We start from the raw sequence: 24,960 nt of genomic DNA, 5'->3' as shown, positions 1-24,960 counted from the left end.
TGTATTGAAAGGCTTGCACAGTTACTCCAGAGCACCACACTTGTACCGAAGGCTCACACAGTTACTCCAGAGCACCAACATTGTATCGAAGTGGTGAGTAACACAGTTATTCCAGAGCACCATCATTGTATCGAAGGGTCGCACAGTTACTCCACAGCACCACGCTTATACTGAAGGCTTGCACAGTTACTCCAGAGCACTACGCTTGTATTGAAGGCTTGCGCAGTTACTCCAGAGCAGCACATGTGTACCGAAGGCTTGTGCAGTTACTCCAGAGCACCAAGCTTGTATCAAAGGGTTGAATAACACAGTTAGTCCAGAGCACCATGATTGTATCAAAGGCTCGCAAAGTTACTCCAGAGCAGCACACATGTACCGAAGGCTCGCGCAGTTACTCCAGAGCACCAAGCTTGTATCAAAGGGTTGAATAACACAGTTAGTCCAGAGCACCATGATTGTATCAAAGGGTCGAGTAAAACAGTTACTCCAGAGCAGCATGATTGTATCAAAAGGGTCGAGTAACGCAGTTACTCCAGAGCAGCATGATTGTATCAAAGGGTCACGCAGTAACTCCAGAGCACCACGCTTGTATCGATGTTTTGAGTAACGCAGTTACTCGAGAGCACCATGATATTGTATCGAACAGTCGAGTAACACAGTTATTCCAGAGGAGCATAGTTGTCGTGCAGTTGCTCCAGAGCACAATCATTGTAGCGAAGGGTTGTGCAGTTACTCCAGAGCACCACGATTGTATCAAAGGGTCACGCAGTAACTCCAGAGCACCACGATTGTATCAAAGTGGTGAGTAACCCAGTTACTCCAGAGCACCACGCTTGTATCAGAGTGGCAAGTAACTCAGTTATTCCAGAGCACCATCATTGTATCAAAGGGTCACATAGTTACTCCAGAGCACCACACTTGTACTGAAGGGTCACACATTTATTCCAGAGCACCACACTTGTATTGAAGGCTTGTGCAGTTACTCCAGAGCACCAAGCTTGTATCAAAGGCTCGTGCAGTTATTCCAGAGCACCACGCTTGTATCAAAGGCTCGTGCAGTTATTCCAGAGCAGCACGCATGTACCGAAGGCTCGTCCAGTTACTCCAGAGCACCACGCTTGTATCAGAATGGCGAGTAACGCAGTTATTCCAGAGCACCATCATTGTATCAAAGGGTCGCATAGTTACTCCACAGCACCACGCTTGTACTGAAGGGTCACGCATTTACTCCAGAGCACCACACTTGTATTGAAAGGCTCGCGCAGTTACTCAGAGCACTACGCTTGTATTGAAGGCTTGCGCAGTTACTCCAGAGCAGCACATGTATACCGAAGGCTCGTGCAGTTACTCCAGAGCACCACGCTTGTATCAAAGGCTCGCACAGTTGCTCCAGAGCAGCACGCATGTACCGAAGGCTCGCACAGTTACTCCAGAGCACCAAGCTTGTATCAAAGGGTTGAATAACACAGTTAGTCCAGAGCTCCATGATTGTATCAAAGGGTCGAGTAAAACAATTACTCCAGAGCAGCATGATTGTATCAAAAGGGTTGAGTAACGCAGTTACTCCAGAGCATCATGATTGTATCAAAGGGTCATGCAGTAACTCCAGAGCACCACGATTGTATCGAAGTGGCGAGTAACGCAGCTACTCCAGAGCACCACAATTATATTGAAGGCTCGTGCAGTTACTCCAGAGCACCACGCTTGTATCGATGTTTTGAGTAACGCAGTTACTCCAGAGCACCATGATATTGTATCGAACAGTCGAGTAACACAGTTACTCCAGAGGAGCATAGTTGTTGTGCAGTAGCTCCAGAGCACAATCATTGTATCGAAGGGTCGTGCAGTTACTCCAGAGCACCACGATTGTATCAAAGGTTTGCGCAGTAACTCCAGAGCACCACGATTGTATCAAAGTGATGAGTAACCCAGTTACTCCAGAGCACCACGCTTGTATCAGAGTGGCAAGTAACGCAGTTATTCCAGAGCACCATCATTGTATCAAAGGGTCGCATAGTTACTCCAGAGCACCACACTTGTACTGAAGGGTCACGCATTTATTCCAGAGCACCACCCTTGTATTGAAGGCTTGTGCAGTTACTCCAGAGCACCACACTTGTATTGAAAGGCTTGCACAGTTACTCTAGAGCACCACACTTGTATCGAAGGCTCACACAGTTACTCCAGAGCACCAACATTGTATCGAAGTGGTGAGTAACACAGTTATTCCAGAGCACCATCATTGTATCGAAGGGTCGCACAGTTACTCCACAGCACCACGCTTATACTGAAGGCTTGCACAGTTACTCCAGAGCACTACGCTGGTATTGAAGGCTTGCGCAGTTACTCCAGAGCAGCACATGTGTACCGAAGGCTTGTGCAGTTACTCCAGAGCACCACGCTTGTATCAAAGGCTCGCAAAGTTACTCCAGAGCAGCACACATGTACCGAAGGCTCGCGCAGTTACTCCAGAGCACCAAGCTTGTATCAAAGGGTTGAATAACACAGTTAGTCCAGAGCACCATGATTGCATCAAAGGGTTGAGTAAAACAGTTACTCCAGAGCAGCATGATTGTATCAAAAGGGTCGAGTAACGCAGTTACTCCAGAGCAGCATGATTGTATCGAAGGGTCACGCAGTAACTCCAGAGCACCACGCTTGTATCGATGTTTTGAGTAACGCAGTTACTCCAGAGCACCACGATATTGTATCGAACAGTCGAGTAACACAGTTACTCCAGAGGAGCATAGTTGTCGTGCAGTTGCTCCAGAGCACAATCATTGTATCGAAGGGTCGTGCAGTTACTCCAGAGCACCACGATTGTATCAAAGGGTCACGCAGTAACTCCAGAGCACCACGATTGTATCAAAGTGGTGAGTAACCCAGTTACTCCAGAGCACCACGCTTGTATCAGAGTGGCGAGTATTGCAGTTATTCCAGAGCACCATCATTGTATCAAAGGGTCACATAGTTACTCCAGAGCACCACACTTGTACTGAAGGGTCACACATGTATTCCAGAACACCACACTTGTATTGAAGGCTTGTGCAGTTACTCCAGAGCACCACACTTGTATTGAAAGGCTTGCACAGTTACTCCAGAGCACCACACTTGTATTGAAAGGCTTGCGCAGTTAGTCAGAGCACTACGCTTGTATTGAAGGCTTGCGCAGTTACTCCAGAGCAGCACATGTGTACCGAAGGGTCACACAGTTACTCCAGAGCAGCACATGTGTACCGAAGGGTCGGGCAGTACCTCCAGAGCAGCACATGTGTACCGAAGGCTCAGGCAGTTACTCCAGAGCACCACGCTTGTATCAAAGGCTCTCACAGTTACTCCAGAGCACCGAGGGACCGTCAAGGCCGGATTTACTTAATACCGCTCTGTGTTCCACCCTCCATGGCGCGGCTTCCTCAGCCGTGATAGAGAGATTCCAGAAGCGCTGCCGAGGAAGCCGAGTGTACATGTCCAATTATGGCAGAGCGCCTGTTATTAGGCTTAATGGTGGACGACAAGATCCACATTAAATCGCGTCCTTTGCAAACTGCAAATAACGCCAGACTGATTTACGGCCGATAATTAACGTTCCCCTCATTTATTTCCTGCAACCCACGGCTAATATTCAGATCAGAGAGGCTTTTGCGTGATATAAATAGTTGAAAGGCTCCCAGCGGGGAGGGTGGGCTGGGGGCTCCTGGGCGGATGTGCCCTCGGAAGAGGCCAGGCTCCTCTCTGGCGCGGAAGGGTTTCACTCCAGGATGGGCCGCTTTTGCTGAGAGCCGGGTGCCAAGAAAGCCAGGCTTCATTTTCGGGAATATTATTTTAGGCTTTAAATAGAAAGGCCGTGCCCACACCACCACTCGTAGTGTTCCAAAGCAGCCGTGGGGTGTTTCAGCATCACGTTACGCATGAGGCGGGTTCAAATCCAATCAGCACCCTGCCGTTAGAGAAGGACGAGCATGTCATTTTAGCGTGTGTGTGTCTGTTTATTTTAATGTTGTTATCTATCTATGTATTCTTTTGTTTATATTTTTTATTTTAACGCCATAACTTTTCCGACCACGGTGCATGGTATGCGTTTAGTGTTGCAAGCACTCATTATGTTGTGTTTATATGTATTTCGTTCTATGCCTTTGACATTCGCTGTAGTGGTGTAAGAGGTTCGGGGGGGGGGGGGGTGGGGGTGTGTGTGTGTGTGTGTGTGTGTGTGTGTGTGTGTGTGTGTGTGTGTGTGTGTGTGTGTGTGTGTGTGTGTGTGTGTGTGTGTGTGTGTGTGTGTGTGTGTGTGTGTGTGTGTGTGTGTGTGTGTGTGTGTGTGTGTGTGTGTGTGTGTGTGTGTGTGTGTGTGTGTGTGTGTGTGTGTGTGTGTGTGTGTGTGTGTGTGTGTGTGTGTGTGTGTGTGTGTGTGTGTGTGTGTGTGTGTGTGTGTGTGTGTGTGTGTGTGTGTGTGTGTGTGTGTGTGTGTGTATATATATATATATATATATATATACCTTGAATCCCCATGCACTGTGTTCACATGCGCCAAAACACCACCCTACTAGTCTCAGGGCGCTCGCCTTGTGTGTGGAGGGGAGTCCTGTGCCCCCGCCATGGCTGTACCGACCTTAGGCTGCTGGAGGAGAGAACACGCAAGGATGGGAAAGCGGGAAATGGATGCTACAAACACAGGGAGGGAGAGATGCAGCCGGGAAGAGAGACTCAGATCAGCTCCCTTCCACGATGACTCGAAGAGACCACGATAATCTAAGGGGAAAGCTCAGGTGCCGAGCTTTGTGAGACAGATGTGATACACGGAGGCCTCCTTGAGAGAAGAGACAGGCGCAGGTGGTGCACGAGAGCGCTTTGCGCAGGTTGGACACGGTTAAATAGGTTCCTACACTTCTGTTTAATATATTTAAATGGAACCACTTCATTACATGTTCTACGAATGTTAGGGTCCATACAGGGAGGCTTGGCCTGAAGAATGCTATTGTGTAGTAGGGCTTAGTGTCTTGCAAAGCGTCTAATTTCAGTAGGGTTTCTCACACCTGCACGAGATTTAGATGGGGCAGAGTGTGTAATCGTTCCATGGAAACAGCATGTTTAGGTGGCCCCACGGAAGCACTAATGATCAGAGAGCGAGTGGATCCTTGTGGTGGGCTAGGACTGTTGATTCCGAAGTAGACGAGCCAGGACGGAGAAGGAGCGGCCTCTTTCCAACTTCCATGGTATGACGGCTTTAATGGTAGTTTGAGATAGTGCTCTGAAGGGGAATAAAGCACAGGCGTATCTCTCACAACAGGCTTAGACCTTTCTAGGCACTATGCTGAGTGCCTCGAAGGAGATGCTGTTCCAGCGCAGAAACTGCACTGCCAACCAGAGTGCTGTCAGTGCTATGTCCATGGGGTGAGCCATATGGAAAGCACCTATGCCATAGGGTAAGCCATATGGAAAGGATCTATGCCTACTGCAACGGCCATCACCAATTCTATGGTCCCCATAAAATGGCAGAAAAACAGTGAACTCAAGGTGAAAGCCTCGGCGGCTCTACATTTCTACTTGAGTAAATATCTACCTGTTGGTCAATACAATGTAATGCACGCTTCACCAATGTTAGGGTTACGCGCCACACAAGTCCACTTACAACACATTCACAGTCACGTTGCTGATCTGTCCGGGCCTTTTAGTCACGTACTATGTTAGGGTTTTGCTGAGGACCCTCAGATATGAGTATGCAGCCAAGACTGCTCCAAAGGAAGAGACTGGCACAATTCTGCCAGGGAGCCAGAGGGATGGCCACAGGCAAGAGCGCTGGGCTGTTTGAAGAGTCCGTCGCACCTGTCTACCCCTCCTACTCCGTATAGGCCACCTGCCGGGGTGTGGGGAGGAAGCGCTGATCAATGCCCGGGTAGGGTGGTCTCCATGGCAGAGATATCAATAGGACCTTTCTAATTCTGATGGGACACGCCCCTTTGGGGGAACTCCCCTCTCATTCATTCCGTGGCACACCCTACACCACACCCTCATCTGCAACAGCAACACGTACCGGGCACGTCGCTGACCCAACGGTGTGGCAGATGAGAACAAATGCTCAGAAGCATAGAGTGGGACACAAACCATGCACAGACAGGAGAGACATCCATGTTCTGGCATGTGAGGGGGCAATGTGAGTGTGTGAGTGATGCCTCCACCTAATATGGGAGTAACCCTGAGCTCCCCATGTTAAAATGTGTGGGACTCACACCAAGGACAGCTTCCATCTTCAGGCCCTTGAAAGGGCGCCCATTTAGTGGCCACTGTGTGGCGCTCTCCTCTCAGCCCCGCTGCTCCTCGTGCTTCCACACCCTTTCCAATACTATCATGCTGCTTGCTCCACGGGCACGGCACGAACTGATGAATATATCGGAAAACTCGGAGGCAGTGTCCATGGATCAGTCTAGTGAAATACACAAGCAAACTCCAGGTGTGCAGGTGAAATAGAAGAGGGCCACATGGATGGTGACTTTCAGACCAGTTGTGAGAATGCTCGGCTGTCCATGGACATCGGTGTGAAATGTCAAGACAAAAGAATTCAATTGCCATGGAAAACAGTGCAATTCAGATGTTGATAGAAGTCGGCAGTTTTATTGGTCAGAAATGTATCAAGAGCTTTACATCGTTTTTTTTTTTTTTTTTTTTCTATTACTCTAATTGTCCCGAGACAATGAAATGTCAATGTACCGTGCAGGATTTCCGCTGACATGTCCACATAGCCTGCGCCAGCAAGATTTGGAGAAATATATGTCTTTTGGGTAAAATGATGGAACAATATATACGTTTATGTCCATGAACAAATGTACAGAATGTAGAGATATTAATATATTAATAAGAATAGCAATAATAGTACTACTTTTTTTGTATACAGTTTCATGCCAGACTCTGGCAGATTTGTAAAATAACCGGTTTTAATACTCACTACTTTTTTTGTTGTTGTTAATGGTACTTGATGTATCGACCTTGGAAGGACACCAGGCTAAGTTGCCTCAGCCTGGGATTGTATTCAACTTGGGAAGTGCAGAAGGCTCCCACATCAGAGAGCCACAGTCTGTCTCTGTAGGTTGCCACCATTAGCCAGTTCCTTAGTCAGAACCCCCTAAAATGGGACAGTTCCTTTGCATTCCTTTGCCTTTTTCTGAGTTCACTGGTTCCCAGAGAGCAGAAGGCCACATTCTCATCCCAGGCAGAACTCTTTATGGGATGTTCACTGGCACCACATTCTGAGATTTCATTGAATGCTAATACATGATGGCACCATCCATGAGAGGGGAGTGCTGTATGACTGTGCATTATATGGAAAGTCATCCTCGTGCATTGCGTGTAAATTATGACATGCATGACACAATATCAATAGTGAATGCACGCTAATACGAACATGCACACTGAGCCACATTCATTTACAGCCGAGAACTCTCAGACTAGAGTGTGCATTAACAAACACATGTTATCCGTAGCATCAGTATATTACTAAATAGTGTGTGCATAGCAAAACAAAATATCCCTTATTAAAAGCCTATCCAGTTCATAAACAATGCCCCCTGGATGATGCGAGAGCATAGATTATATGAGCAACTTGAGTGGTGTAATTCCCCGTTTCACAGGGACACATAGGGCCTCATTCCGAGATAGGAGGTAGTGCCTACAATAACGGTACTGGCACCGGTCTCGTTCAGTCGGGACTTACCGGTGTAGTCCGACCTTTGCGGGACCGGTAAGTCCCCATTGAAAAAAACATTGCCCATTCCCATTTGAGCCCCCATAGGGCTCAATGGGAGTGGGGAAGTAGCTAATAATGGTACCGCAGACCAGGCATTCAGGAAGTGACCCACTAAGGGACCTCGTAGTAGGGCGGTAAGGGATTACCGGCACCGGTCTCCTTACCGGTGCCCGGTATCCCTTACCGCCCTACTCGGAATGAGGCCCATAGAATGGTAATGCAAGAGTGCGTTGATGTCACTTCCGCCTGTATCTGCACACACCAAAGACAGGCAAAATGTAATCATTAAAGCTTATTTGAGAAACACTGCGAGTGCTGCTCACACCACACATTACACATGGCGATCTTCCAAAGCAAAACATCATTCACAATTATGTCCAAATAGTACAGAAAGCAATAATACATTACACATTACAAGCTAAAAATGGCGCTGAGTCCCACAGTAAAAGGAACAAAACACTTCCTATTTCACTCTGGTGGCACTTCTACTGTGGCCCTTAAGTTCTAACCTTGCAAATTTGCCACCACACATTTCACATTTCTGTCTCTATTATCTCCATGTGCCACCTTGTGTTCTCACACTTTGCCCTACTGCAGTATTACATTTCACTAGTAGAGCAGTCTCTACGTCAGGATACTCTCTGCTCCAAGTTTTTAAACTTGTTGTATATTTGTTTTAGTTCATTTTGATTAAGTGATGTAACATGTTTTCCTTTTGACAAATTTCTTTCAGTCCCGCCTCGAATTGTGGAAATTTCTTCAAACATTGTTGTCAACGAAGGGAGCAACGTCAGTTTAACGTGCGTTGCCACAGGTAGACCGGAACCTACGGTGAACTGGAGACAGGTGTCCCCGAAAGGTAGGCAAAGCAGACAGGCTTATGTTGTGCAGTAAAAGCATGAATACATCACCAACCCTTCAACATGTCATGGTCCAGCAGGGTTTCTTAGTCAAGTCAACACTGAGGATGATAGCATGCAAATCCCTGTCAAACCCTGATCATATGTGGGCAACCGCAGAGAAACCATACATGCCGGCACTTTGCCAATAATCGTAAAAGAGTGAAGCTGTGCTTCTTTTATACCGTAGGTTGATATATAATCACTCTTCTTTCAGGTAAGGGGCAGTCATTGTGCGGCAGAAACCCGACTGAAAGGTCCCAAGCAAATCAAGAACTGTTAATGATGGCCCACAAAACTTAATTAAGATTTTAGAACCGTCCACATATCTGCCAACCCAGGCCTGGAGACGGAAAAAGATTGGTCGCCTGTGAAAGAGCATTGTCTGAGAACGTGCATGCCAGCCGAAAAGGAGGCACACTAGTAAACGTCTACCTTGGCTCTCGGTGGCTGCCCAAATATATGCCAACTCCATAACATGCCCCGGGGGTGAGGCAAGGGGAGAAGGATATTGGAGTAAGATTTAAAAATAGATGGACACAAGAAACTTTGAGGGGATGGACAGAAGGCGACTTCCAGGATATCCTGGCCCCAGGGAAGGAGAAATTATGGGTAATCTGAGATAGATTAATGTCCAAAATCACTCAATACCGATTCACTAGCTCATCATTAGTGACCAGAATCACTCAATACTGATTCACTGGCTCACCATCAGTGCCCGGAATCACTTGATACTGATTCACTAGCTCACCATTAGTGCCCAGAATTACTCGAATCCTATTCACTGGCTCACCATTAGTGCCTGGAATCACTCGATACCGATTCACTGGCTCACCATTAATGCCCAGAATCCCTCGATATCGAGTCACTGGCTCACGATTAGTGCCCGGAAATCACTCGATACCGATTCACTGGCTCACCATTAGTGCCTGGAATCACTCTATACCAATTAACTGGCTCACGATTAGTGTCCAGAATCACTCGATAATGATTCACTGGCTCACCTTTAGTGCCCAGAATCACTCGATACCGATTCACTGGCTCACCATTAGTGCCCGGAATCACTTGATACCGATTCACTGGCTCACCATCAGTGCCTGGAATCACCCTATACCGATTCACTGTCTCACGATTAGTGTCCGGAATCACTCGATAATGATTCACTGGCTCACAATTAGTGCCCGGAATCATTCAATATCGATTCACTGGCTCACCATTAGTTCCCGGAATGACTCGGTACTGATTCACTGGCTCACCATTAGTGCCCGGATTCACCCTATACCGATTCACTGGCTCACCATTAGTGCCCGGAATCACTCGATACCGATTCACTGGCTCACCATTACTTCCTAGAATCACTCTATACTGATTCACTGGCTCACGATTAGTGTCCGGAATCACTCGATACTGATTCACTGGCTCACCATTAGTGGCACCCTGATTACTCAAAAAGGGTGCTACATACCGAGGAATGCTTAGTTGATGGAATATCCACGTTATGTTTCAGTCTATTTCTGCCTGAAAATGTGGTTGTGATTGGTTGTTATCATTCTGAATTTTAAGGAATTGATGTATTTTATTTATTTGTAAGCACACTTATCTTAGTGAACCCGCAAGGCACCTGGGAAGAGGCAGATGCAAAAGGTGGAGATAGTTATTTTATTTGAAGGGTCTGTCTGTAAGATGGGTCTTCAGTTAGCATTGAAAGTGGTAGAGTTTGGGTTGTCGCAGGAATATCGGGAAAGCGAGTTCTATAGTTGAGTGACAGGGTCGGTCAATGTTCTGCCTCTAATGGTGGAGGATATCAAGGAGTCCGGAATAAGTGAACATGTCTGTCAGTCTAGTGTGATTGGTGATCAGGGGTGTTCCCAAACAGTGCTTTGTGGATGAGAAGCAAGGATGCAAACCTGCCTCTTCGCCTGACAGAGGTGGCGAAGTGAATGGGGAGTGAGCGGAATTGTGAAGTGAATGGGGAGTGAGCGGAATTGTGAAGTGAATGGGGAGTGAGCTGAATGGCAAAGTGAATGGGGTGTGAGCTGAATTGCGAAGTGATTGGGGAGTGAGCTGAATGGTGAAGTGATTGGGGAGTGAGCTGAATGATGAAGTGAATTGGGAGTGAGCTGAATGGCAAAGTGAATGGGGTGTGAGCTGAATCGCGAAGTGAATGGGGAGTGAGCTGAATCGCGAAGTGAATGGGGAGTGAGCTGAATGGCAAAGTGAATGGGGAGTGAGCTGAATCGCGAAGTGAATGGGGAGTGAGCTGAATGGCGAAGTTAATGGGTAGTGAGCTGAATGGTGAAGTGAATGGGTAGTGAGCTGAATGGCGAAGTAAATGGAGAGTGAGCTGAATGGCGAAGTGAATGGGGAGTGAGCTGAATGGCGGAGTGATTGGGGAGTGAGCTGAATGGCGAAGTGATTGGGGAGTGAGCTGAATGATGAAGTGAATTGGGAGTGAGCTGAATGGCAAAGTGAATGGGGTGTGAGCTGAATCGCGAAGTGAATGGGGAGTGAGCTGAATCGCAAAGTGAATGGGGAGTGAGCTGAATGGCAAAGTGAATGGGGTGTGAGCTGAATCGCGAAGTGAATGGGGAGTGAGCTGAATGGTGAAGTGAATGGGGAGTGAGCTGAATGGCGAAGTTAATGGGTAGTGAGCTGAATGGTGAAGTGAATGGGTAGTGAGCTGAATGGCAAAGTGAATGGGTAGTGAGCTGAATGGCAAAGTAAATGGGGAGTGAGCTGAATGGCAAAGTGAATGGGGAGTGAGCTGAATGGCGAAGTGAATGGGGAGTGAGCTAAATGCTGAAGTGAATGGGGAGTGAGCTGAATGGCGAAGTTAATGGGTAGTGAGCTGAAAGGTGAAGTGAATGGGGAGTGAGCTGAATGGTGAAGTTAATGGGTAGTGAGCTGAATGGTGAAGTGAATGGGGAGTGAGCTGAATGGCAAAGTGAATGGGGTGTGAGCTGAATCGCGAAGTGAATGGGGAGTGAGCTGAATCGCGAAGTGAATGGGGAGTGAGCTGAATGGCAAAGTGAATGGGGTGTGAGCTGAATCGCGAAGTGAATGGGGAGTGAGCTGAATGGCGAAGTTAATGGGTAGTGAGCTGAACGGTGAAGTGAATGGGGAGTGAGCTGAATGGCGAAGTTAATGGGTAGTGAGCTGAATGGTGAAGTGAATGGGTAGTGAGCTGAATGGCAAAGTGAATGGGTAGTGAGCTGAATGGCAAAGTAAATGGGGAGTGAGCTGAGTGGCAAAGTGAATGGGGAGTGAGCTGAACGGCGAAGTGAATGGGGAGTGAGCTAAATGCTGAAGTGAATGGGGAGTGAGCTGAATGGCGAAGTTAATGGGTAGTGAGCTGAATGGTGAAGTGAATGGGGAGTGAGCTGAATGGTGAAGTTAATGGGAAGTGAGCTGAATGGTGAAGTGAATGGGGAGTGAGCTGAATGGCGAAGTTAATGGGTAGTGAGATGAATGGTGAAGTGAATGGGGAGTGAGCTGAATCGCGAAGTGATTGGGGAGTGAGCTGAATGGCAAAGTGAATGGGGTGTGAGCTGAATCGCGAAGTGAATGGGGAGTGAGCTGAATGGCGAAGTTAATGGGTAGTGAGCTAAATGCTGAAGTGAATGGGGAGTGAGCTGAATGGCGAAGTTAATGGGGAGTGAGCTGAATGGTGAAGTGAATGGGTAGTGAGCTGAATGATGAAGTGAATGGGTAGTGAGCTGAATGGCGAAGTGAATGGGGAGTGAGCTGAATCGCGAAGTGAATGGGGAGTGAGCTGAATGGTGAAGTGAATGGAGAGTGAGCTGAATGGTGAAGCGAATGGAGAGTGAGCTGAATGGTGAAGTGAATGGAGAGTGAGCTTAATGTTCTCCTGGCACAAGCTATTGGAGATGATTCTGCAGAATTTCAAATCCATTGATTGGGGTTCACTTGGCCCCTTCCAATATGCCATTGCAATATTACAGTTTCGGAATAACAAGTGCTCCTGAGACAATCCGAACCTTAGGATCTGCAACCCCCCACACTCCCAAGGTTATTTGTAGAGTAGATTTTGGGTCTCAGTGATGGAGTTTAAGATCCAACTAAACCTTCCTAATGCTGGCGGCAAAACAGTGATGGGGTGGGCCTTCCCTGGCAGACCCCCGTCCAGAGCACTGGCCATTGCAGCGATAGTCTCCGTTTCTAGGGTCACAGTCAGCTGACGCTAGAAATTGACTCTCGTTGATAAATCTCATCTTTCTCTGGCGTCCAGGTGGGGTATTTTCCTTATTATTCTACTTTGTGGGTGCTACCAATGTGCAAGATGTTGTGTGGGTTCTCGGTGCCGTTCAGGGCTCGGGGACTTGTATTCCTTGAATATTCTGATGCTTTTATAGAGAACGCTAACTCATCCGTAGATTATTTGTTCCAATGGTGAAATAGATGTACTATATCAGATGAAATGACTTTGCATAGAACATGTGAGCACGTGTGTAATCTACACGCCAGACAGTCAGCCTCCCATTGAACTACTTGGCATACTTAGCCTTCTGTGCAATAACTTTCAAGAGCGCCTTGCAGCCAAGAGAACGCATTTATTTAAAAGAGGCCATTGAGAAGAGTGACTTTTCAGCGGTTTCTTGGAAGTATTTCTGCGCATCAGCACACAGTTCCCGGAGAGATGTGGAGAGGCTGCGCCAGCAAAGAGACACTTGAACCACCATAAAGAAAAGTGGAGTCTCTCAAGGATAATCCTTGTGTAAGCGTAAAATCATTACAAACAGAGTATAACGAAGAAAACACATATATGTAATGTTAAACAACTGTGTCTAGTAGAGACATTACAAATCATCAGTGGGTGAGAAGACATCACTACGTTTTAACTAAGATAGATGCAGTCACAGAACCCATGGGTGTGTTTGTGGAGTGCTAATATATTGTATTTATTAATACCCAGAGGTTTCTAAGCACGGAGCCGGGCATCGAACCTTTGCTGTTCTGCAGTGTCTTGCTTACAAGGAAAGCGTTTAGCTATTCTCCTGAGACTTGTGAGTTTGGGTGTTAGTGTGTGTGTTTTGCCTGTGTGTGTGTGTGTGTGTTTGCGAGTCTGTGTGCATATCGGTTTTTGTGTGTCTGTGCAAGTGTGTATATGCATTTTGTGTGTGTGTGCGTGTGTTCACATGTGTGTTTGAAAGTGCGAATGTGTGTGTGTGTGTTGACGTGCAAGTGTGTGTTTGTGTGTGTGCATGTATCTGTCTTTCTGTGCAGGTGTTTACCTGTGTTTGCAAGTTGTACCCGTGTGTGAGTGTGTTTGCATGCGTGTGTGTGCTTGTCTGTGTGATAATGCACGCGTGTGAGTGTTTTCACTTCTGGGCAGCGTAGTGTTGGTTTTACAGATGTTGGCATGTGTATCTTATGTGTGTCTCTTTATTTGATTTCTTGCCGTGTAAGGTTTTTCCTTGTCGGGGTAGGGCATGGTTACCCGCCATCTGGTAGACAGGTGCTGGTTATCCGTCGTAAATCCTACTTCATGCAGCCATAACGTTGGCATCTTGAAAGATCTTTAGACCTGTCTTCTGCCAATCAAGGGAGGTTTCCAAGATGTTCCAAGTTACCCATGACTTGTACTTACCCAGAGTTCCATAGGGCCGCCTGGGGGAAGGGGATAGATATACCAGACCAGCACGATGGACTCTGTGACAGGCAACACTACACACACCGTCTTGGGATCATATAGGAACAGGGGGGCAATGAGACACAACCAACAGCGCCCCCAGCCCCGCCAGCCCCCGCAAATCATGTGTTCAGTTCCTGTGGTCAGGTTAAGGAAGACCACCAAGCTTTCGGGTCCTTTGTTGGCAATGCCACCGTTGCGGGAGCCTGGCACTTGGTGGTACCAAGGATCATGACGTGCTAGACCTGTAGCTTGTGTTATGCACCCTAGCCCGTCATTGGACCACCTGTCAACATCACACAAGAGTTATGTGAATGAGCGACCTTGCACAGGTAGGTGGAATAGGTTGTGTGAGGTCCACCTGAGTCAAGTGACGCTCTGCATGAAGGGAAGACCCTCGGGTATTGCATGCATTCTTTTAGTCCATTCTAGAAGGTGCCAGGATGCACCCTTGCATTTATGGAATCCCCTCCCCTCCCATCATTGCTTGGAGCAGTGTTGCTCGTTGATGCCACGTCACACGGAAGCCTGATTCCCCCCGTGCCTCCCCTTTCTACACTCCAACCCTGCAGCGTAACCACAGAGAACCACAGAGCCGTGACTGTCGTGAGTTAATAGGACGCCTCACTCTTCCTTTGGAAAGTCATTGGCGCCATGCCTCACCCTCTCCACTGACTGAGAAGGTGAAGGCAGAGGTACTCACTTTCGATATTCCTTGGAATGACGTGCTGAGGTTCGGGGTGCAAGAGGGGAAACACGACTTCTTGTGCTACATGCTGGATTAGCCAACAATATGCGTGTTAATCTCACCCACACTGTCACTTCTATGAATTTCCTCCTGACAGAAGTTCAATGGTCACTATTTGTGCATTCCTCGAGCAGCTCGTGTACTGCCCCGCTAAGTAACACTTGGGGCAGCATTGATTCTACAATCACTGCTACCCATCGGGGCTACTTGCATATCCACAAAACTAGCCAAGGGCCTTGAACAAGTGCATGCTGGGTAAAACAAACGTAGAGCAAAAATATAACGAATGCATACGAAATATCACACAGGTGTGAATGAATACACTCAGTTATTCTAAATTCATAATTCATTCATTTTGCATTTGTATAGCGCCTTTGACCATAATTATGGCCCTAAAGCGCTGTTGGTTGAACACCCTCAGAAGGACCAGTCCAAATGTGGGATGTGCTACTATGCGTGTGTGCATTCTCGCCATTAAAGATGTGTGCGGTTTGCAAGGACCCTGTCTGACTGGCGTATGGATGGGCGCCTCGGAGGTAAATGATGAACTAAAGAGGGGTGGAGTGTGTTTAAGGAGACAGACCGTGAGGTGAGAAGCTACATTTCGAACTTTTGTCCCTTAAGGTAGCTTCATTCTTATGCCAGAGGGGGTGTGCAATAGTGTTCGTGTTATTTGTGGGTGCAGGGTGCGTGGAATGAGTCTGTGCCTTCCACTAGGTTACGAAGTTGTGGTGTGCGATAGGAGAAAAATGTGTTAACTGCTCTAACAACAAAGTCTACATCCTGGGCTCCATCTGTGTACCATGCACAATGGGGTTTAATGTGTGAAATGGCTGACCAGTACAAAAGGGCTAACCTTACACAACAAGGCCAAGTGTGAGACATGGCCGACTAACACACATGGGCTAGAAGCAAGGCACGGCTACCTTATACAATTAGGCTATATGCAACATATGGCTACCTTACACAACTTGGCCAAGTGTGAGACATGGCCGACTAACACACATGGGCTAGAAGCAAGGCACCGCTACCTTATACAATTAGGCTATATGCAAAATATGGCTACTTTACACAACTAGGCCAAGTGTGAGACATGGCCGACTAACACACATAAGCTAGAAGCAAAGCATGGCTACCTTATACAATTAGGCTATATGCAAAATATGGCTACCTTACACAACTAAGCCAAGTGCGAGACATGGCCGACTAACACACATGGGCTAGAAGCAAGGCACGGCTACCTTATACAATTAGGCTATATGCAAAATATGGCTACCTTACACAACTTGGCCAAGTGTGAGACATGGCCGACTAACACACATGGGCTAGAAGCAAGGCACCGCTACCTTATACAATTAGGCTATATGCAAAATATGGCTACTTTACACAACTAGGCCAAGTGTGAGACATGGCCGACTAACACACATAAGCTAGAAGCAAAGCATGGCTACCTTATACAATTAGGCTATATGCAAAATATGGCTACCTTACACAACTAAGCCAAGTGCGAGACATGGCCGACTAACACACATGGGCTAGAAGCAAGGCACGGCTACCTTATACAATTAGGCTATATGCAAAATATGGCTACCTTACACAACTTGGCCAAGTGTGAGACATGGCCGACTAACACACATGGGCTAGAAGCAAGGCACCGCTACCTTATACAATTAGGCTATATGCAAAATATGGCTACTTTACACAACTAGGCCAAGTGTGAGACATGGCCGACTAACACACATAAGCTAGAAGCAAAGCATGGCTACCTTATACAATTAGGCTATATGCAAAATATGGCTACCTTACACAACTAGGCCAAGTGCGAGACATGGCCGACTAACACACATGGGCTAGAAGCAAGGCACGGCTACCTTATACAATTAGGCTATATGAAAAATATGGCTACCTTACACAACTTGGCCAAGTGTGAGACATGGCCGACTAACACACATGGGCTAGAAGCAAGGCACCGCTACCTTATACAATTAGGCTATATGCAAAATATGGCTACCTTACACAACTAAGCCAAGTGCGAGACATGGCCGACTAACACACATGGGCTAGAAGCAAGGCACGGCTACCTTATACAATTAGGCTATATGCAAAATATGGCTACCTTACACAACTAGGCCAAGTGCGAGACATGGCCGACTAACACACATGGGCTAGAAGCAAGGCACGGCTACCTTATACAATTAGGCTATATGAAAAATATGGCTACCTTACACAACTTGGCCAAGTGTGAGACATGGCCGACTAACACACATGGGCTAGAAGCAAGGCACCGCTACCTTATACAATTAGGCTATATGCAAAATATGGCTACTTTACACAACTAGGCCAAGTGTGAGACATGGCCGACTAACACACATAAGCTAGAAGCAAAGCATGGCTACCTTATACAATTAGGCTATATGCAAAATATGGCTACCTTACACAACTAAGCCAAGTGCGAGACATGGCCGACTAACACACATGGGCTAGAAGCAAGGCACGGCTACCTTATACAATTAGGCTATATGCAAAATATGGCTACCTTACACAACTTGGCCAAGTGTGAGACATGGCCGACTAACACACATGGGCTAGAAGCAAGGCACCGCTACCTTATACAATTAGGCTATATGCAAAATATGGCTACTTTACACAACTAGGCCAAGTGTGAGACATGGCCGACTAACACACATAAGCTAGAAGCAAAGCATGGCTACCTTATACAATTAGGCTATATGCAAAATATGGCTACCTTACACAACTAAGCCAAGTGCGAGACATGGCCGACTAACACACATGGGCTAGAAGCAAGGCACGGCTACCTTATACAATTAGGCTATATGCAAAATATGGCTACCTTACACAACTTGGCCAAGTGTGAGACATGGCCGACTAACACACATGGGCTAGAAGCAAGGCACCGCTACCTTATACAATTAGGCTATATGCAAAATATGGCTACTTTACACAACTAGGCCAAGTGTGAGACATGGCCGACTAACACACATAAGCTAGAAGCAAAGCATGGCTACCTTATACAATTAGGCTATATGCAAAATATGGCTACCTTACACAACTAGGCCAAGTGCGAGACATGGCCGACTAACACACATGGGCTAGAAGCAAGGCACGGCTACCTTATACAATTAGGCTATATGAAAAATATGGCTACCTTACACAACTTGGCCAAGTGTGAGACATGGCCGACTAACACACATGGGCTAGAAGCAAGGCACCGCTACCTTATACAATTAGGCTATATGCAAAATATGGCTACCTTACACAACTAAGCAAAGTGCGAGACATGGCCGACTAACACACATGGGCTAGAAGCAAGGCACGGCTACCTTATACAATTAGGCTATATGCAAAATATGGCTACCTTACACAACTTGGCCAAGTGTGAGACATGGCCGACTAACACACATGGGCTAGAAGCAAGGCACCGCTACCTTATACAATTAGGCTATATGCAAAATATGGCTACCTTACACAACTAAGCCAAGTGCGAGACATGGCCGACTTACATAAAATGGGCTAGAAGCAAGGCACGGCTACCTTACACACTTTGGCTAAATGCTTACACAACTATCCTAAATATGAGATATGACTAACACAAATGGGCTAATTTGGCCAAATGTGAGATATGGCTAATCAAGACAAATGGGCTAAAAGTCAGACCTTATACAATCAGGCTATATTATAACAGGTGATACGAGTGGAATCCAGACTTCTCAATTGCCAGTGATCTAGAAGTGCATTAAAAACACCCACGTCTCATACTCAAGAATGTTCTGCGTGCGGCGGTACTCACTAATGAGGACATGCATAGATGGCAAGCTCCAGTAAGGATGTCGCACTTGTGTCTGTGAAGTATGCCGAAGTACCCATGTATTAGAGGCTATTGATATGAGTATAGCGCCTTCATGCGGTGTCACTGATCGCAAGCACATGATTATATATGAAATTATAAAATCTGTGAAATGGTGTCTATACCCGTCTATGCATCTCTGCGCATTGACACATGAGTACATATCCGTGCCGCGGTTTTTGTTTTGAAATACCTATTAAAAAGAAAATGTGGGTCGCTTGCAATTTCAACATCCATGGATGAAAATGCATAACATTTTCTTGAGAAAAAGTGACCTGATCACTGAATTATTTGGTGAATGTGTGCGGTATTCTGTCTTGGTTAGGAGGGAAGCAGGTAAGGAGAGTGTAACCACAATTGTATTTCCCGTTTAAACTGCCTCAGGGAATGTGTGCACGCATGAAGCACTACACACTCCTTAAGGATGTGCACCAACAGTGCCTTACTTCATCTCAGGGTGTGTGGATTAAAACAGCAGGTTCCAACATGTAATGGGTGGAGATGTGCTACTGCATCGTCTTCTAGGCGCCTTAGAGTAAGGGGATTCTCTTGGGCTGCACTGGGAGTTTGGGAAATTGGCAATGAGTTTCTAAATTATGCCAATTGCTCATCGCCCCTCGAAGGTGGTCCCCGTTGGAGTGACTTTGCAAGTCCCAAGCAAGTCCTTAGGAAGTCCTTAGCTGTGCAAACATGACTCCCAGTTTAGGGCCTCAATGTGTACTACTTAGTGGGTCAAGGGCACACATTATGAGTTCTGATGCATTGGGGTGCTAATGAGTATACTGGCAAGCCGGCAGGGTTCCTGTGATTGGAGATTGATACAGGAGGGGTCACTGTGCCGGGGCCATGTCCATAGGCCCTGTCCAGGGCATGTTTAGCACAGTGTATGGGCACAGGCTATGCCCAGAGAGGAGAGAAGATAACTTGACTGTGCCCCGTGAATGGCTAAAGGACATTACTAGTATCATGGGTGCCAGCCATCACCAGTGGACGCTGTGCCTCAGGCCTCAGGCATAGAAAACATACCCCTAGGACGCAGGTGGCATGGAGGCCAGTCATCACCATTGCACGCTGTGCCTCGGGCCTCAGGCACAAACGTCATACCCATATCACCCAGGTGGCATGGAGGCCAGCCATCACCATTGCACGCTGTGCCTCAGGGACAGTAGACATACCCATAGGACGGAGGTGGCATGGATGCCAGCCATCACCACTGAACACTGTGTCTCAGGCCTCAGGCACATAAGACACCCCCAAAGGACCCAGGTTGCATGGATGCCAGCCATAACCAGTGGACGCTGTACTCCAGGCCTCAGGCACAGAAGACATACCCATATCACCCAGGTGGCATGGAGGCCAGCCATCACCATTGCACGCTATGCCTCAGGCCTCAGGCACAGTAGACATACCCATATCACCCAGGTGGCATGGAGGCCACCCATCACCATTGCACGCTGTGCCTCAGGCCTCAGGCACAGTAGACATAGCCATAAGACGCAGGCGGCATGGATGCCAGCCATCACCACTGAACACTGTGTCTCAGGCCTCAGGCACATTAGATACCCCCATAGGACCCAGGTGGCATGGATGCCAGCCATCACCAGTGGACGCTGTACTCCAGGCCTCAGGCACAGAAGACATACCCATATCACCCAGGTGGCATGGAGGCCAGCCATCACCATTGCACGCTGTGCCTCAGGCCTCAGGCACATTAGATACCCCCATAGGACCCAGGTGGCATGGATGCCAGCCATCACCAGTGGACGCTGTACTCCAGGCCTCAGGCACAGAAGACATACCCATATCACCCAGGTGGCATGGATGCCAGCCATCACCATTGCACGATGTGCCTCAGGCCTCAGGCACAGTAGACATACCCATATCACCCAGGTGGCATGGATGCCAGCCATCACCACTGAACATTGTGTCTCAGGCCTCAGGCACAAAAGTCATACCCATATCACCCAGGTGGCATGGATGCCAGCCATCACCACTGAACATTGTGTCTCAGGCCTCAGGCACAAAAGTCATACCCATATCACCCAGGTGGCATGGAGGCCAGCCATCACCATTGCATGCTGTGCCTCAGGTCTAAGGCACAGAAGTCATACCCATAGGACCCAGGTGGCATGGATGCCAACCATCACCAGTGGACGCTGTACTCCAGGCCTCAGGCACAGAAGACATACCCATATCACCTAGGTGGCATGGAGGCCAGCCATCACCATTGCATGCTGTGCCTCAGGCCTCAGGCACAGTAGACATAGCCATAGGACGCAGGTGACATGGATGCCAGCCATCACCACTGAACACTGTGTCTCAGGCCTCAGGCACATAAGACATCCCCATAGGACCCAGGTGGCATGGATGCCAGCCATCACCAGTGGATGCTGTACTCTAGGCCTCAGGCACAGAAGACATACCCATAGGACCCAGCCAGGTGGCATGGATGCCATCCATCACCATTGGACACTGTGCCTCAGGTCTCAGGCACAGAAGACATACCCATAGGAACCAACCAGGTGGCATGGATTCTAGCCATCACCAGTGGACGCTGTGCGTCATGCCTCAAGCACATAAGACATACCCATTGGACCCACGGGTCATGTTTGCATGCCAGTAACAATGGCCTATATTCAGTGGACACTCTCCCAGGGCATAGACTGTTTTCATGCTCAAGCACAGCAAAAACACACACTGGGCATGGCTGCATGGCATAGCAAGTCAACATATACCCGCATAGCTCACTGGGCATGGCCTGGACCCTTCCTAAGAGAACACTGTGCCCAATGGATAGCCTTCTGAGACACACAAAGTGATGTGCCCTCCCAAGCAGTCACCCCAGTGGTTACTGCGCCGGTGCCAGGCTCTACGCCCATTGTAATAACCTGCACTCTCCTCGTCCAAGTGTGATGTGCCCCAGTGCTGCACATCAGAGAAAAGTTCACTATAGGAAATAGAGTGGATCACAAAACATACCCTGCTGGGCACGCCCCGGGCAGACTGAACTTATCACTGGTGCCCGCTGGGCAGAACCTGTGGCCATGCCCATTGGGAAAGTTTTCTATACACACAGTGCCTGTGATGCCCAGTATCCATTCCTCTCGCACAGTGGACATACCTGCATTGCCCATCCGCCTCTGGGCACAGGGCCCCAGCTATGCCCCGGGCACAGCAAACCTGCGGCCAACTTCCCATTTGATATACATCTGTTCAGCACTTTTGCCACATACTCCTTAAAAAGAAGTTCCTCTGAAAAATGTTTAATGTTGACCTCCACCCCTCACTCGCCGTAGCTTTCCCCATTGGGTGTGTCCTGAAAGAACGTAACACCCACAAATTACAGCGGGTCTGAAGGTGTATCTGGAAAGTTGCCAGCTGTGACCATGGCGGGCATTGATACCATTTACAAGTAAATACAGGACAATGAGAGGTCCTGTGACAAACCTTAAAACACATCCTAACCATGTTCAAGGTAGGTGCACATATATGAACTTCTGATGGTCTCATTAGATTCTGATTATGAGGTGCAAATGGAAAACCCTCTCCAAAAAGTATCTTTTATTAATGGTTCTATGTCCCTCTAAGTTTGTCAAGAGGTGTGTGATTGCCCGACACTCTGGTGTGGCTGAACTGTGCATTTTCTCTTGCTGAAGCCCACTTTAAAAAAAAAAATGTTTTATAAAAAATACTGGACACTGATTTTCATCAAACCTGGTGAAGATTGTAAGTGGTCCAATGTGACATTTTCTTCATTAGAGGTTTTTAATGCTGGTATATATGTGAATTAAAAATACTTTAGTTAAGGTGATTGATTGAACTCAACAAAACCCTAGAAAATGAGTGGGCGTGGGAAGTGTTGAGCCTCTTAACTTGGCATCTCCCCACTTATGACCCTCATGATTTAATTTCAATCCATGTTGATTTAAATGAGGAAAGGCGACTTGCCAAGGTTGAATGTCAAGGCCCATACCCCACTCCCTAGTACCTAACCAGATCCCACTCGCCAAGGCCTAAGTACATTTATTTATTTATATTTATATAGCGCGCAAGCAGCCCAGGGGCATTGAGGCGCTGTTACTTGCAAGAACTTAGTTACACAGGTACAGGCATGGGAGCGGTTGTTGACACATGAATACTACAAAATATCACACTGTTGGTACAGATATTGCACTTGGTCAATACATGACCAGCGGCTCAGGAGCCACCGCTCTCAAGAAGCTTTTTCCAGTTGCCCACTCGCGATGGTCTTAGGCCAGGAACACTGGCCACAGCTTTCGGCCATGCCCACTGTCCATGCTACCCCAAATATCAAATATTTTAAAACTCAGAGGGATTTAGGAGGTGGGCTTGGGGTGCATTGGCCAGCGCCTTTGACCACTGTACATGTGGTACCAGTTATTAAAAAGTGCCCACATCCATCTGACTTGCAGTTCTGATCCTACTGCTGTGTAGTTTTAAAATACTTTTGCAAAGTACCAATCGTCCATAAGATATTCTTTCCACGTTTTACACTTCTTTTTATTCCCGTTATATCATGAGTGCTTTGTTGCTGTCCTCTATTCCCGCAGACGTCAAAAATGAAAAGTCTCCCCCCTTCCATGACACTCACCATGTGTCCTCCTTCTCTTTTCTTTCTACAACCACTTCCCAGCCTTGTGTCTTAGCTTCTTTACCCTCTCCCATTACCCCTTCCACCTTTCGGTTAGTGTGACACATTTTTTTTTTCTGAGCGCTCCTTCTAACCTTACAGTGCGGATCTCCCAAAAACATCCTCCCCTAAACAGGCGTTCAAACTCAACCCAAACTTCCCCACTGTGCACGTGCCCCTCTTACCTCCTGCCCACACGTAGCCTGGTAGTAATACTCTCTTCTTACTCCTCCATAATGTAGATCCCTTTGCATTTTCGGTTCCCCTCGGTATCAACTTCGAAATCACTTGCATTAAGCAAAAAAAAAAAAAAAAAATGACAGAATTTTATTTCTGAAAAGTCCCTCTGCCCAAAGTACTGTGGGAGATATACAGATGTTTTTCGGAAGCAAGGGACAGCCCCTTCCCCAACGAATATTTGAAAATGAATGGATGGATTTACTTCAAACCGGCAAAAGTCACATCTGCAGCGCGGTGTGACCCCCCCCCCACCCCCTTGTTTCTTATTTGGTGCAAATCCATCCAGAGGCTGGTGTGCTATGGGGGGAGGGTCAATCAACACGTGTTCTCTACGGGAACATGAATGGGACAGGCTGAAAGCAGCATTTATTTTGTTTTATTAATAAGTTTAACCCTTGTTTTCTTTTTGTATCTCAAAATGTCCAGTTTGGGGTGCTCTGGACAAATCATTTTAGGGGAAATTTGATCCAAATCCATCCAGCAGGTCAAAGGCTATTAACAAGATAAGTTTGGGAAAAATCTTTGAAAACGGGTTTCACCTTAACTCTAAGGTTTCAGCTTCCGCCAACTGTTCTGTGCTTGACCCCATGATTTGTGTAATGTTTTACCTTCTGAAATCCTATGTGGCGCAGTACTTAAGAATCCTATGCCCACTATGTCAAGTTGGCAGGCTCTCCTTTACCACACAATATCCAACATCCACGCCCACTTTTCCTCTCCAAAAGCTACCGCCCCTTGAAGCTAATAACTCAGGAAAATAGACATCCGCACAGGTGCAATTCTGCAAGGTAACAGCACTCAGACATAAAAACACTGAAGTGCAAAAATCATGCTATTCCAATGAATGTTTGCACCAGGCAATGGCAGCTCTGCTGTTAATAGGGAAGGAAGTGGGATTGTGTGCTTTGTACCAATGCATATGTTCACTCAAAGAACATGTATTATTTTTTACAAAAAATGTGTTGTTTGCTCTAGTGCTAATACTAAGCACAACTGCACTTGCACCAGTGCCAATGTTCCATATTACGGCCCCATCTCAGTGCCGCAGAAGATTTGAATTGAACTCTTCTGGTTTCTACTGCCCTGGGACTTCCTACACCAAGAAGAGACCACCCTGTGTCCTTTCCACAGTAGTCTGCAGAGGAACACAGATGTGCCTGTACACAGTGGGA

The 24,960-nt window shown here is 47.3% G+C and overlaps 1 protein-coding gene across 5 annotated transcripts in view; it reads left to right on the top strand.

Annotated features, from left to right (window-relative positions):
• Positions 1 to 24,960, top strand: part of NTM (neurotrimin) — a 1,023,678-nt gene that overhangs the window by 632,440 nt on the left and 366,278 nt on the right. For all 5 annotated transcript variants that reach the window (XM_069614124.1, XM_069614123.1, XM_069614126.1 and 2 more), the window contains one exon: positions 8,469 to 8,594. In XM_069614124.1, coding sequence (XP_069470225.1) covers positions 8,469 to 8,594 — 126 coding nt within the window. The remainder of the gene's footprint in view (positions 1 to 8,468; positions 8,595 to 24,960) is intronic.

The sequence above is a fragment of the Ambystoma mexicanum genome, chromosome 9 (genome assembly GCF_040938575.1).
Source record: "Ambystoma mexicanum isolate Mex_15411 chromosome 9, UKY_AmexF1_1, whole genome shotgun sequence".
Classification (NCBI taxonomy): Eukaryota; Metazoa; Chordata; class Amphibia; order Caudata; family Ambystomatidae; genus Ambystoma; species Ambystoma mexicanum.
The sequence above is the reverse complement of the archived record's forward strand: the minus strand, read 5'-3'. Positions and strand labels throughout refer to the sequence as shown.